The 15,333-nt window shown below is 43.4% G+C and overlaps 1 protein-coding gene across 2 annotated transcripts; it reads right to left on the reverse strand.

Moving 5' to 3' along the window:
- Positions 1-1,965: 1,965 nt before the first annotated feature.
- On the reverse strand, positions 1,966-10,701 carry garz (Sec7 domain-containing protein garz). 2 transcript variants are annotated; one of them, XM_017621004.1, is made up of 12 exons: positions 10,238-10,701; positions 9,896-10,094; positions 8,408-9,483; positions 7,373-8,347; positions 7,098-7,306; positions 6,813-7,039; positions 5,456-6,743; positions 5,133-5,396; positions 4,441-5,008; positions 4,022-4,301; positions 3,272-3,525; positions 1,966-3,208 (listed from the first exon to the last, which is right to left on the reverse strand). In XM_017621004.1, the coding sequence occupies exons 1-12, from the start codon at positions 10,403-10,405 to the stop codon at positions 2,150-2,152; spliced, it is 6,567 nt and encodes a 2,188-aa protein (XP_017476493.1). In that variant the 5' UTR covers positions 10,406-10,701; the 3' UTR covers positions 1,966-2,149. The 2 variants fall into 2 exon arrangements, with proteins under 2 accessions (XP_017476493.1, XP_017476492.1); XM_017621003.1 differs by having other exon boundaries at positions 4,022-4,314; positions 4,454-4,858; positions 4,995-5,396; positions 10,238-10,700.
- Positions 10,702-15,333: the final 4,632 nt, after the last annotated feature.

Below are 15,333 nucleotides of genomic sequence, written 5' to 3' on the forward strand. Positions count from 1 at the left end.
ATAACCACGCCCACCTCCCGTATAGCGCTATTTTCAAAAAATGCAAAAACTACAATATTTTCACAAATACAGGATCCAAATTGTTGAAAGTAGAAACGTGACATGGCGCAGTAATATAATAATATTCCACCATGGGAATATGAAGTAGAATTTTGGCATATAATAAGACCTATGAAATTTTTGGAAAATAGGGGTGAGCGGTACAACGAATCATGAAATGCTGTACCTATTTAATACCTTTACCAATCCCCACCAAACTCAGTGGGAATATTGCTTAGAGTTTCACTAAGGCCCTTATAGTAGAACACCACAACAGCTTTTCAGGCTTTCAATAGCTGAAAGCCTTAAAAGCGCCAAAAGGCCTTAAAGGCTTGTTGTGGGGTTGCACTCTAATAAACCAGTTGAACATTGGGCCTGTTCGAGGCATATTATAAAAGCGGCATTACTGCCGTACTGATGAAAAATGACAACATTGTTGCAACTGCCCAACTGATAATACATTGCTAGAAATTCACTCATAACGTGATACTTTAATGATTCGCGCAACACTGCGGTTGTGATTGCAACTCGAACAAGCCCATTATTGAAATCAGGAAAGACCCACGCCCACTTCCCATGTAACGGTAATTTACAGAAATACGAAAACTGCAATAAATTAGTAAGTACATAAGCTAATTCGCTCTAAATCGATATATGCAATGAGCTCTTAACAGAAAATGATAAGTTTTTGGGAAATGGGCGTGGCACCGCACACCAACACCTACATGCATGTGTGTGTATCTCGGTAACCGGTTCATCAATTTTTAACAAACTCGGTACAGTTGAAAATTTTAGAAATCGGACTAAAATAACGCCCACTTGCCATATAATGGTTTATTTCAGAAATACGAAAACTCCAATATTTCAATAGCAAAAGCATCCAACTTACAACAATATCTTAACAAGAAACAAGAATATAGATTTTTCGAAAATGGGCGTGGCACTACCCACTTATGACCAACTAAGTGTAAATCGATAACCACTTTATCGATTTCCACCAAACTCGGTCCAATTACTCTGAGGAAATAAAATAACAAGTTGATAGTTGTTTGCCAGAAAAAGTACGTAACAATCTAAGCAAAAAAATAAGTGCTTGCAAACAACAAAGAATGCCTGCTTTTTTTTTAGTTTATGGAAATTCCACTTAAGTGGCAGTCCATGGTCAAATATGAATGCTCAATCGCAAGATTATTTTTGTATGAACTTAATTTTACGCCGGACTTTGCTTTATCTTATTGCATTAATTTAAGCTCATCTCAGCTGCAGGTTAAGCACATCAAAGTTACTAAACTAAGCAGAACTAAAGCAAAAATCAACTCCAACGTTTTTAATATTGATGTTTGTTTTTTATATTGATCTTTATTTATTATGTATGTATTTACAGTAGCTTTACACACAGACACAATAATAATAATAATAATAAATTATAGTTAGAATTATGTTGTTATATGTTTGTTTTATGATAGCTTAAATTTGTTTTGCTATATATGAATTTATATTAGACAAAGAAAGCTTGCTGTTTCCATTCCAATTAATAAACATTCAACTATTTAAAAAAAACATATATATTTTATAGAAAAAACTTGTTTCAAAATCAACAATTACGGAATGTAAATAAAAAATAATAATCATTGCAGTTTAAGTTTAAATATATATTTTTAAACGCGTGTAAAATTTAAAAAATTATGACGCCAATCTATAATTAGTGCATTTTTATTTCGCTTCTTTATGTATTTGCGTTTCCCACTCTTTTAAAAAGTTATCTAAATTTTTGTTTATTTCTTATCCCCTTCTCACATAATACTTTTTCCATCCATCCTTTCCTACTCTTTTGATAAAAAAAGTAATGTGTAAATTCACTTAAATGAAAGAAGGAAACACAAAAACTCATAAACTCTTTCGAAGTTCTAAATTTTCTAAAGTAAAATGTATTTAACGTTGCTTGGAGCAAATTCTATTTTACACCCATACACATTTGGCGACAATTAACGCACATTTTGCACACTATTTCTGTGTATATTTAGGTATACTTAGATATAGGTTAATATATGTAATTCGTTATGTGTAATTAACTACAACCTCGACCGAAAATTTGCTTCTTTTCCTCTCCCTATGGCTGGCCATAGAGCATCTCCGAGCCAGGCGGTATTGAACTAGGGTCAACGCTAGCATTGAAATAACTCGCTGGTGAGGCAAAAACATTTGTCATCGCTGGTTGATTCATTACCTCTGCACGTCCAGTGGCCGTCGCCAAATTATAAGGATTAGTAATGTATTCCTGATAGATATCGGTCTCGCCACTTTGTTGTTGCAGTGCTGAGTACTGCAGTGTAGGTGGCGCAGAAAAGTTTTGTATAATGGCAGGATTCTGTTGTTGCATCGCAAGGTACTGACCACTTGCGAAGAAAGTATGTTGAGTGTTCATTGGCACATTATCGACCGCCTTTGCGTCAGCAGGCTGTTGTTGTTGGTGCTGCTGCTGTTGAACGTGTTGTTGTTGTGGCGTTAGCTCTGCTTCATCAGCTACGAGTGCTGAGGCGGATTTATGGCCGCCAAGCGAATGTTGATTGTATAAAGAGTGCTGTTGTTGCTGCTGGAGTAACAGCTGCTGCTGGTGCTGCTGTTGTGGCGTGGCTGTCGAAGCAACAGCGTAGTCTGCATATTGGTGGTGCAGCTGCAGTTGTGGTTCATGATTTTGCTGTTGTGATGGTTCAACATTTGCGCTAGCTGCTGCCGGCGGCGTTTCCGGTAACTCAATAGAGAATGAACAACTGCTGTAAATATTATTTTGCAAACTATTGTTCTCAATAACCGATTGTTGATTCAACGATAAGTGAGTTGGCGACAGGTCCTGCGTCTGACTAACAGTTGCTTGGATGTCGGATAATAGAGGAGTGTCATTAACTAAATCAGGTAAACTGGCTGGTGAGCTGATGGTAGCTGATGCTGATGGAGCAGGTAAAGAAACTGGAGATGTTTCAAGTGGGGGCCCCACGGACGCGCTTTCAGCCGCCGACTCAGATATGGGTTTTGCCACAATGCTGGGCACAGGGCGTACTAACATTGGTGTATCGCCCAACAGCAATAACGGATTGGTGGTGATGGGTGAAGCTGCTAGAGAGTGACGCGGGGATGTTGCTTCCAGAGTGTGACGCTGCGCGCTTGTCAACTGCAAGTTATTCAATAGAATTATTTAAAGGAATTAACAACTATATATTTTGTGTATACTAACCAGCTCAGCAGAGTTGGGTCGCTGCGTATAAGCTACTTCCGTGATACCATTTGGCGCATTCGCCGACCGCTTATCGACTGGTAAAACCAGTGGGGTAGGTGGCAGCAGCACCGGCTGTGCGTATGTTTTCAGTAGTTCTGTTGATTTAATTGGAGAAATGTCGTTAGGTGAGGTAATACTTTCAGCTGGGGGTATTGGTGGTGGTTGAGGTGATGCGGCGGCATTGGTCACAGACATCACTTGACCACGCTTATCTGCAAGAGTGAATGTGGGAGAAAGGTGCGTGAGTATGTTAACGACAATTGTCATAAGAAATGTAAAAAGTGAACAAGAGAAGAAAAATCGAAATTTTGTGGAGTAGGGAAATCGGAACATCTACTCTTTGCAGATCTCAAAATTAAACAAACAAATTTCGTTTATCAAAATATCTCAAATTTATCAGCTTGTTGATGCGCGTTCCCATTCCTTTTAGCGCTTGGCAGCAGATGTGTCTTTAGCTTAAACACATTTCTAAATTTTCGCTGAATGGTATTTGGACCCGTCTCAAAATTAGGCGGAATTGAAACCTGATTTTCATAACGACCGACTTCTTTCACTTCGCTACTGAAACCGTGCCAATTACTTGCTAAATCGGCTCTTAATAAACTAATTTGATTGTAATTTTGAAGGTGACACTCTATTTCGGATATAAGAGGGTTTCTCCATAATTATGTAAGCCTCAACAATACCGTCTTTCTATGTTAACATTACCTTCATCATGAAACAGTTCCTCCTTGATGTTCGGCAAAAATTCGCCAATACGCTTCCATGTCAACTCCCACCGCGGTAGCTGCAGGGTGCCGTCATCATTGTGGAAAACGCGCACCGAGTGCATCACCAGCAGCATGTTTTTCAGTATTTCCTGCATCTGCTCAGACAGCAGATCCGAGCCCACTTTCATAAATCTCTCAATATAGTCCAGTATGTCAACCCAAAGCTCGTTAAAGGCCGTTCCCAATTCTATCAGCGGTGTGAGGTGATGCAAAAACACCTTCGACATAATGGTGGCCGTGCGTATGCGCGACTCCTCTAAAAGTACAATGTCCAAATGCGCCACAGATGCGCACTCAGGCAGCAATTCATTNCGCCGTTCCCAATTCTATCAGCGGTGTGAGGTGATGCAAAAACACCTTCGACATAATGGTGGCCGTGCGTATGCGCGACTCCTCTAACAGTACAATGTCCAAATGCGCCACAGATGCGCACTCAGGCAGCAATTCATTGAGCAACGGGAATAATACCTGCTGGAAACACGACGTCCATTCGGCGCCAGACAGAGTCTGCAAGTCATGCACCAGCAAAGCGCGTTGCTGCAAGCAGGATATGGCATAAGTGCGCACCTCGCGTCGTCGATCCATGGCTAGGCGTGCGATACCCTGAAGCAGTGGGCACCAACCTTGCGCCCACAGCGCCGAACATTGTGGCACCGCGCACTCTTCCTCCGCCCACCAACGAAAGATCTGCGCCGTGCGCGTATATAACGTATACATAAGGTCAATCAACTGTATGGAGAGCGTTTCATAGCGCTGACGCAAGTCCTCCTCCTTCGGATCACCGCCGCCGCGCTGATCCTGCACATAGTGATCGCCCCCGGTATTTGCTTTACGGAGCGCATCACGTTCGCCACGTTTCCCCACTGCCTTACGGCGTTGCGCAGCGGCATTGGCGGCAGCTGTATTTGANTGGATCACCGCCGCGCTGATCCTGCACATAGTGATCGCCCCCGGTATTTGCTTTACGGAGCGCATCACGTTCGCCACGTTTTCCCACTGCCTTACGGCGTTGCGCAGCGGCATTGGCGGCAGCTGTATTTGACTTCGACGTTAGCTCAGCTTCGAAACGGCGGCGCTGTGCGATACCACCATCGCGACAACACTCAACAAAAGTGCGTATGCAGCGCACGCACGACTCGAAATTGTAGGGCGTGATGTGAGCAACATTGCGCACGATAAACGCAAGCGAGTCCCAACATTTGAAAAGCGCAATGGGCGAGTGTTCGCCTAGTTTGCAGTTGTAGAACAGTGGCGATAATGATAGCATTGATACGGGAGCGGGCAAAGATCCAGCGATCGGTGGAGATTGGGGGCTAAAAGTTGACACAATTCATTAATATATCAGTAAAAGTATGAAATTCAAATTTATTACCGCGACTGCGTTGACAAATCGCTATCCTTGTTTACCAAAATCCAGTTTTCCGCAGTTGGACTCGACGGATATGGGCTGCTCATATGCATATTAGTTTGCTCTTGTTGTTTATGTTGCTGTGACTGCAGCTGTGATTTTACACTGGCCTCCGTGTCCGAGTTATAGCCACGATCAGGTAAACCTGAATCTTCTTCGCTGCTCATTGTGCCATCCGAATGCGCGACACCAATCAACTCAAGCGGCAACTGTGGCAAAAAGGTGTCAACAATTTCTGGTGGCACCGCACCGGCTCCAACGCATTCCAATATAGTGAATATTATCTGCCAATCCTGCTCCGAGTGTATATTCTGTGCTGAAGTTTTAAGCAACTCGTAAACACCAGTGGAAATCTGACGGGAAATGCGCAATATAACTGGCGCTTTCAGTGTGAGCAGCATTTTAAGCGATTGCAGCACAATGGGACACAGCTCCTCGTTGCGCATCAAATAGATGGCCAACTTCAGCACAGCTACAATGCTGCGATTGAGCAGGTATTCATAATCGTAGGTCGTAGCGCCAATCAAAAGCAGATAGATGCGGTCGCGCACATCCGGCCACAAATGCACCATGCGGTCGCGATTTTGTATAACTATTTTAACTAACAACTCCATCCAGAAAACAACAACGTCTTCGCTATACTGTGCACCCTCTTCGAATTTATGCGAAGTAGGAGGCTTGACCAACGCCAAGATATTTTTGAGCAGCTCTTGCAGTGAATCCAACTGCACAAACCTCGATTCTTGTATCATCTGATCCAATTGACATTCTTTTATACACTTCTTGCCCATCTTTATGAACTCCTGTTCCTCGTAGGTGGGCTCGCGTTGGCCCTCCGATGAAAGATAAGAATAGAGACTAGAGAATAGGCCTGCCTCTTGCTTCTGGCTGGGTTTTACTAACTTCAACTGTGTTTTACCACTCTCCTCACAGAAATCCTCCACCTCAATCAAAGATTTTGGCAGCAATTTTAAGCGGAATAATTGTAAGAATAATTCCAGTATGTGCTTCCAACCTTCACGCAGGCAATCACCATAATCATGCACCAGCGCGAAGACAGTGCGCATTGCGGCCTGTGCCTTTGCATTAAAACCGAAATTAACTGATTGTGTGATTTCGTTGTTGGACACAGTGGGAGCCTCCGGCTGAGATAGATTCGAAAGTGTAGTGAATTTGCAAAGTGTCAGGATGAGCGCATCGAAATTAGCGTGCAAATTGTAGTGGGCCGCAATGGCAGCGCACTTGGTGAAGCCTGAAAGAAGAAGTATGAGATTATTTCAAAGTTCAAATACGCATAAATTTTAAGGGCTGGGCTACTTACCACACAATATACGCTGGTGGCTTTGCTCTGAGCTCTTGTCAAACATAAAGCTTAGCGCACTTAATGAAGCACCCCATAGCAGGTTGAACACCTCCAAATCATAGGCAGAGTCCTGCACATATTTGAAGACACCGTCTGGCCCAACGCCACGTCGCAACAGCACCTTCCACAAGTAATTCTCGCGTACCAGACCCGTCTGCTCGGCTGGCATAACAATTTCTTCATTTCTTTAATGTATAAAACATGAATTAATACCAATAATCAAAATCTAGCAGTTACACTCACTTTATCGCATTAAAAACGTTCGAAAGCATTTCCTGATCAAAGTCCACTCCGCCGTTCAGGCCACGCAAGTTCTTCAGGAAGTCCTCTTGTGTCATAGGCACATTTAGACGCTTCGCATTTGAATTGTGCTGATCCATATTCAACATTATTATGGCATAAGCTAAACTGAAAGCTGCATCGGTATTGGCAAAAGGCTCGTTGTTTTGTTTCTGCAAGATAATCAAATAAAACCCTAACCTTTATGAAATCGGTAATCAAAGGCAGCGCACACTCACATGCCAGTGATCGGCGAAATGTTCAAGCACAAGGAAAATAAGCGGTGCTTCACCCGGTAAACGGAAAGTTTCCAAATATAAGCGCAGCGCTTGGTCCACTCGCAAGCCAGCAAAATCGAAGGAGTCCACGAAATTCATTAAAATCTTCGAATCGACATTTTTCTTTTTCGAAATGTACTCGCCAATCATTTTCTTGTCAAGTCCAGGATTTTCGCGCAGAAACAAAGCCACTTCCATAGGATCGAGCTGGGCACTCAATATGCCATGCTCCTGCAAGTATTGTATGCCCTTATCGGGCCGTTGATTGAACAACTCTGTGCCCTGTGACAGCACACGCTTCTTCTCCTTCACATTTGCTAGGTACTCGCGAGTTAGGCCTACGTTGGCAACGCCACCAGCACCTATGCGTAAACGCGACGAGCTATTGATAAATTTGGAAATATTCTCCACAACCGATTTATTATCATCGTTGTTGCCATCGATTATGATACCCTCAAGTTCGGAGTTGTGACGCGAATGGCGGCTAGTTGAGGTCATTCCCACGCCCGAATTGCCGTCATCCTCATTATTTATATTCTTCGACGCAATACAATTTTGCTCAATATTTTCGATAACTGAAGTCAGTGTGTCTAAAGAGATTATGTGTGTGCTATAAACAGCATTCGTAGCGGAGAGTGTGTACTTGGAGAGCAGATTAACAAGACCCTCAAATAGGTCGGTGCAGTACAAATCGCAGTCGTAGTTGATGTAGAGTTCTGATACGAAACCAGGTATGCGCCACAACTGTAAAAGATTGTCCAGTGCGAGCTCGCGCATTTCATAAGGGGTTTTGGGGCTATCGCTGGCGATGATCTCCGATAGCTTCTTTAGGTAAGCTTCCATTTGGAATTTCAAATGACCGCGCAGCGATTCAAATAGCAGAAAGCAAAGTTGTAGATCTGCTGCAAAAATTGTTAAACGTTCGGAGTTCATTAGCTGAAAGAAAAATGAAAATTAGTTATGTTCATTATATGGCAGCTCCGTCTATACACTTACTGCGAACAAATTTCTGCACAAGTCATCTTTTACCAACTCCAGTAGCGTGTCGTATTTGCCAATGTTATCTGCACCCACTTTAAAAGCCATTGTGAGCAAACTCAAACCCATATGTATCATGGTATCAGTATTCTGCTTGTCTAATGGATTACACAAGAGTATTAGAAAACGAAACAGCTCCTGTATGCATGGCAGGCCATAGGGCTGCAATGACGCAGCTCCTTCGGACCCATCCAACGAGTTTTGCTGCGTAAAACGCACGCCCACTGAATTTATATATTCACTGCTGCCACCACCGTTCGCCTGCAATGCTTGCTCCTCGCTATCTGTGGCTTCGACAGCTTGCTGCCCTGTTGCAGTCAGGGGCTGCGCTTGCGCATCAACTAATGTGCCATCTGCATTCTCGCCACACTGTTCTGCGCATATAGTAGGCTCTGTACTACCCTCAGTGTCCGCAGCGCCCTGTGTTGTGGTAGGTGTCTGCGTAATTTTTCCCTGCATATCGAGTATATTGCCTGCCGGTGTTGCTGGCGTAGTGGCCAAAGGCGGAGCTTTTGGGTGTAGCACTTGCAAGTGAGGAGTCGGTGGATCCACTGGACCCGCTGCTGATAATTTTCGCTCTAACTCTGACTTCGCTGCATCTACGCCAGTCTTCGGCGGTGGGGCATGAGTTGCTTTCACTGGTTTTTTTCGCTGTTTATTTTTGTTTTGATCCATAGCAGAAGCTAGCATCTGAAATTTGCGTAAAACATTGGCCGCATTTCGATCTTCGGAGAATTGTGGTAGACGCATGAAGAGGAGCCATACCATATCTTTGAGCGCTTTTTTGGCATAACGACGCAACAGTTCATTGAGGCGGGGTTCAAAACATATCTTAAAGCAGCTCAGCATTACTTCGCAAACCGCTTCATTGCTTAGTACCGACCCCTCAGGTGAACGCATAAGAGTGTGTAGAACTTCGACAACGCAAAATAGGGTAACGCCGTCCGAGGACTGATCGGTACCCATGAAACGGGCATGTGTAACCGCATCGACAATGTTCTCGACAGTTAAGGCGAGGTTTGTTGAGGTGGGGTCTGAGAAAAAATATTGAGAAAATTGAATATGTATGAATGTACATATGTCCCTAATTTTTTATTCTTTTTTCATTTAAAAATTATCAAACATAATTTATTATTTGCTACGAATTCCACATTCGTTATCTTATGACCCTATTATGTATGGCGACTGATTGCTGATGGGCGGCCATATACTAAAATTCGCATTACGTATAGCAACCGGCTACTAACTGTCGGTGATTGAGTCTAGTAGCGCAATTTTCTGTTTCCCGCGTATGACGATTTGGTTATTTGCGTACATATATTCTTAAACACGATGGAGCAACGTTGCCAGCTACTTCGAAATGTACATTTCAAAAAAGTAAACTAGGATGTTACTATTAACTTCTGGGCCCTTTTTGTATTTTTCAGTTTTATTTAAACCACTTACCAATTAATCCCGATGAAAGAAATTCATTAATCGCTTCCAGCGCCAGACTAGTAACCGCACCTGTTGTCTCATCTGTTCGTATCACCTCCAAGAAGGGCGCCAAAAAAACGTTGGGTTCTATTAACCTTAAATCTTCAACACTCTTTAAAATCTCTTTAAGGTTAATAAACAGTTTCATTAAACCATCTTTTTCCTCGTCCTACACAAAATGAAACAAACAAAAATTAAATTACAATTAAGCACAACATATGTTCCAGAAAAGTGACCTATACTTAGCATATGCATATGTATCTACATACATTAAGTAAGGTAATTATGTACGTAAGCACTCAGCACACTTACCACGTAAGCTGACGAGTTCCAGCGCGAGCCTCGCCGCATCGCAGTCATCAGCGTGGACATTTGCTCGCGCACCACAAAGATTCCATTGCCAGGTAATGTCATTTTGTAAGATTTTACTTTTGGTTTGTATAAGATTTTCCTTGTCGGCCACGGTTTCAACCGCAGCATAGGCGCAAACACACACACGTACTTGTTTATCTATCACTGCTACTTCAAATATATTGTTAAACTGCTAGTATTTACGTTGCCAATCCTCTACTGCAATATGCCATTTATTTCTTCAATAGCATTATGCATTTCTAAGGGAATTTATATTAAATATGCACAGTTTTTCCACGCAACCACGACAATTTTTTTACTCAATAGCAAATAAGTGATGACGTTTCGTTAATAGGATTGAGTTGACAGCTGTTTATGATGTATTCAATTGGAATGTAATTGCCCATGGTGAAAAGTAGAGATGGTTAACTCAGCACTGACCGGAGCTGACTCCCAGCAGGGTACATCTGGCTCAAGAATGATAGAATATATTCTCTCCAGCGTGCATCTGTCTGACATTTGATTGGCTGATCTTAGAGTAAACCAGCCAGATCGGGCGTTTAAACTTAGTTTAAACCCCGGCCGTCCACTGAAAAACTAGCCCTCAGAGTAAATAATGAAAACAAGGCGAATTTATACAAACTTGTGTTATTGGCGAATTTAGATTTTCGCCGCGATACTTCTTCACGTCAAAATGATGTGTTTGTTGGAAACAAGGCGTATTCATATTACAACAAACAAATGATTTTGACATTAAGAAGTACTATATTCACCATCACCACCAAGAATGATAGAATACAAGATTGCGCCGATCAGAGAGGATTTTTGAGAATAACTTTTGTGTGACGTCACACTGGTGCAATTGCGAGAGAGAAATGCCAAAACGTGAGCAAGAATGGAAGAAGAAGAAAAAATGATGCAAAGGAAAACGTAAACAAGTTGCACCAGTGTGACGTCATGCAAACAACGATTCTGTCAAATTCGTTAAGAGAAAAATAGCGGTACCGAGATCGGCGCAACCTTTGTATTCTCTCAATCGTGCATCACCACAAACAAGAGAAAATTGGGAAAAATTAGGCTGTGTTGCTTCGTCATCAGAGTGTCATAGCTCAAAGGTGCTACCACACTGAGCTGACTCATTAAAAGGAGCTTAAGCCATTGAGTTAACTCGCTAAAATTCAATTAGGGGATTCTCTTAAAATCGTAAGGCCTCAAACCGTGTAAGGGCAGTTTTTCATTGGACGGCCGTGGTTTAAACGCTGTTGTTGTAGCGGCTACTAAGCCCCGTTCGGGACGGTTCATCCATCATCGTTGTCGTCTATTTCAGCTAAGGGGAGGCCCAGGAAGTGGTGACTTCCACAGGGGGTGTCCATAGGGACAGGGGCGTTAGCTGAGTGGGATTCTCAGGGCATGTGAAGAGGTGCCGGGAGTCATGTGGCGACTCTCCACATGCCGGGCATGGGTTGGGCACATCCTCGTTGATTCTGCTCAGGTAGCTGTTGAGCCTGCTGCAATAGCCAGAGCGAAGTTGGGCTATTGTTGTGCGGGTCTCCCGAGGCAGACAAAGTTCTGTCCCGTCCACGTCTGGTGGTTGTGTGCCTAGAACGGCATTCACAGGGCGGGAGTCTTCATAACTTGAGACTGATTCCCTGTGAATGCCGTTGAGGGCCTGTCTGTAGGTTGTCAGGTCCAGAGGTTGTTTAATATACCTCTGGACTTCGTCTGTCAGTTCGTAGAGATGCCTCCTGACGTGCCGTGGCGAGGGCTCTTCCGCGAGCAGTTGCCCGCTGGGATGGCCACGTCTGTAGCTCCCAGCGAGGAACTGCTTGCAAAGCATTAAGTTATGCTCCTTTACCGGGAGCATCTGGGCCTCGTCATGAAGGTGATGTAGAGGCGTCATCAGGAGGCATCCTGTCGCGGTACGTAATTCCGTGTTTTGGCAGGTCTGCAGCTTCATCCACTGCCACGACTTGAGGACATTGTTGCGGCTCTGTACTTTGTTGACAATTGCGGTTGTATTCGCCGAGAAGGAGAGCAGACTGTCGAAGGTAACTCCGAGGATTTTCGGGTTATTCACCGTCGGTATTGTTACGTCATCGACGTGAATACCCAGTGGCAGTCTGACCTCCTTCGTCCAGGTGGTGAAAAGGGTTGCCGAGGATTTCGCAGGGGATAGGGCTAGGCTCCTTGCAGTGAAGAAGCGAGAAAGTTCGGAGAGGTAACCGTTTACTTTTGAGCACAAGTCATCAATTCCATTCCCAGACGCCATGATCGAACAATCGTCAGCATATGAGACTATATTAACACCCTCTGGTGGCTGAGGAAGCTTTCATATGTCATAATTAAACAGCAGCGGGGACAGGACACCACCCTGTGGTACCCCCTGTTTAATTTTACGTGGCTTGCTGGTTTTGTCTCTGAATATTACTGACGAGTGTCGACCACTCAGGTAATTCGCCGACCACCGTTTGAGTCCCTGTGGGAGTGAGGAGGCCTCTACATCTTCTAGTAGCGTTGAATGACTGACAGTGTCGCACGCCTTGGACAGATCCAACGCTACTAGAATAGTTCTCTCACAGGGGCGGTTTCGGTTTAGGCCACGAGTTATCTGAGTGTTTATGGCGTTAAGTGCTGTTGTTGTACTATGCACTTTACGGAACCCATGTTGATGCTTCGCTGGGGTCAGGTGGTTCGTAAAATACGGGAGCAGCAGGGCCTCGAGTGTCTTCGCTACCGGGGAAAGGAGAGTTATCGGGCGATAAGACTCTCCTTTGTTGGCTGGTTTCCCCGGTTTGAGCAGTGGGACCACTCTCCCCATTTTCCAGATGTCTGGAATGACGAGAGTGGCCATAGACAGGTTGAGGACCTCCGTTAGGTACGCTACTCCCGCAGGACCCAAATTTTTCAGCATCAACATGCATATTCCGTCGGGTCCAATGGCTTTGGAGGCTTTCGCCTTCCCGATGGCTACCCTTACCTCACCGCTGGTGAAAACAAGAGGCGCACTAGGTTTTGGCATTTTGTGCAACCTTCTGGTCACTCTACGTTTGGCTTTATCCACCGTAGGATGCAGAATGAACTGCCGGCTAAAATAGCTCGCGCATCTCTCCGCGTCCGACGAAGCGTGGTCACCAAAGTCTATCTCGACTCTGTCGTCGCGCTTCGTCGGGTTGGACAACGACCTCACGGTTGACCAAAGCTTGCTCACACCAGAGGCGAAGTACCAGATCTTCAGATGCTCTTCCCATTTCTTCCGCTTATGTACGTTCACAAGTTGCCGAATCTCCGAATTGAGATCCCTCATACGGGGATTTCCGGGATCGGCCTGACGAAGGTTGTCGGGCTCATCAGCTAGAACAGCCGCTTCGGCAGGAAAATTCGGACGTGGATCCTTAATACATCCTGCTGGAATGAAGCGAGCTGCAGCAGCGGTGACAACCCTGCGGAACTTACGCTCACCTACATGAACGTCGGTTGGTATGGGTAGTGCAGTGAAGGCGCNGTGAAGCCTTTCCAGTCAGCTTTGGAAAAGTTGATATAGGTCCGGTGATCCACGCTCGATCTGGCTAGTTTAAACTAAAATCAGCCAATCAAATGTCAGCCAACTGTTCAATTTAAACTCAGTTTACTTAAACTAAGTTTAAACTGGCACTGAAAAACTGACCCTAAAACTCGTAAGTTTGCCAGGCTTTTATGCGAACGCCCCCTTTGGGAAACGGTGTAAATAGGTGCGCGAACATTCCATAACATACCGCATCTTGTCTCTATCACTCGTGGCTAAAATACAATTAAAAATGCCGAAAATTACCAGAAAACCTAAGTCAAAACAATTGGTGGATGAACTTCATTNATGATTGTTTGACAGATCAACAACGATTTTCTGAAGCATTTTTTGTTTCGTAGTATTTTCCATAACATACCGCATCTTGTCTCTATCACTCGTGGCTAAAATACAATTAAAAATGCCGAAAATTACCAGAAAACCTAAGTCAAAACAATTGGTGGATGAACTTCATTAATTTTATTCGCGTATTATTTTTTAAATTTATTTTCATTATTTTATCATACATTTTAGTATAAAAATGTTGTTCCCTCGGCAACACTGAAGTTTACGAGGTCATTTACGCATCAAATTTTCCTCGTAAATTTACGAAAGGCTCGTAAATAGAGCCCCATAAATATTTTGACAGTTCCTTTATGAGGCTCCTAAATTTACGAGGTTTACCATGATCCAAGTACACAAGATCTGACAAGATGAAGCAAAAGAAAAAAGTAATTCTTTTGCTGACGTTTGTAATTTCGACGCCATGTTATTTTCTTTAAAAAGCAAACAAAGAATATGAAGACGGAGCATAAAGAAAAAAAATGCAAGCAATTTTGCAGCACATGTTTGTGCTAACCAATTAATTATTTTGTACGGGGTTTTGCAACCAATCATCGCGCACTTCATTTTAATTACATTTGCACAAAAAAAATATTGAAAATCGCTCAAAAATCACTGAAATAAACCACCGACAAAATACACATAAAGAAAGAAGCAAAACAGAAATAGCAAACTTCAAAATTACGAACGTCACACTCTTGTTTCTCAATTGCTATTACAAATGGCTGCTTCTCAACCGGTCAGATCTGTTCTAATTGGTTCATGTAACCAAGGTATTTTACGAGTTTAATATCATGTCCCCACCGGAGCTAACCACGTAGTTATGGCTATTGAGTTGGTTATCCGATAACCCACTTGATTTAGCGTAGTTTCGCCATATAAAAATGACAGCACTTAACCATTTCACTGAGATGGTTAAAAGCTAACCAACTCGAAACCACGTCGAAAGTCTGATACAACCCTGTGTTTTCCCGCCATCTGTGGGTCATTAGCGTTAAAATGTAAAGAATTCGTTCCCTACTAGTGTTTGGACTCAACTAAGATCAGATTAGATTTATGTACTCCGGTTTTTGAAAAAATTTGAAATCTACTCCTCTACGCCGCTTGACTTCAAATCTATTCCGTTTTTTTCATTCATGTTATGCCCCTCTTGGGGCCGTTTTTTGAGTGTTCA

The sequence above is a fragment of the Rhagoletis zephyria genome, unplaced genomic scaffold (genome assembly GCF_001687245.7).
Source record: "Rhagoletis zephyria isolate East Lansing unplaced genomic scaffold, Rhagoletis_zephyria_1.1 Rzeph_scaffold_02319, whole genome shotgun sequence".
Taxonomy (NCBI): Eukaryota; Metazoa; Arthropoda; class Insecta; order Diptera; family Tephritidae; genus Rhagoletis; species Rhagoletis zephyria.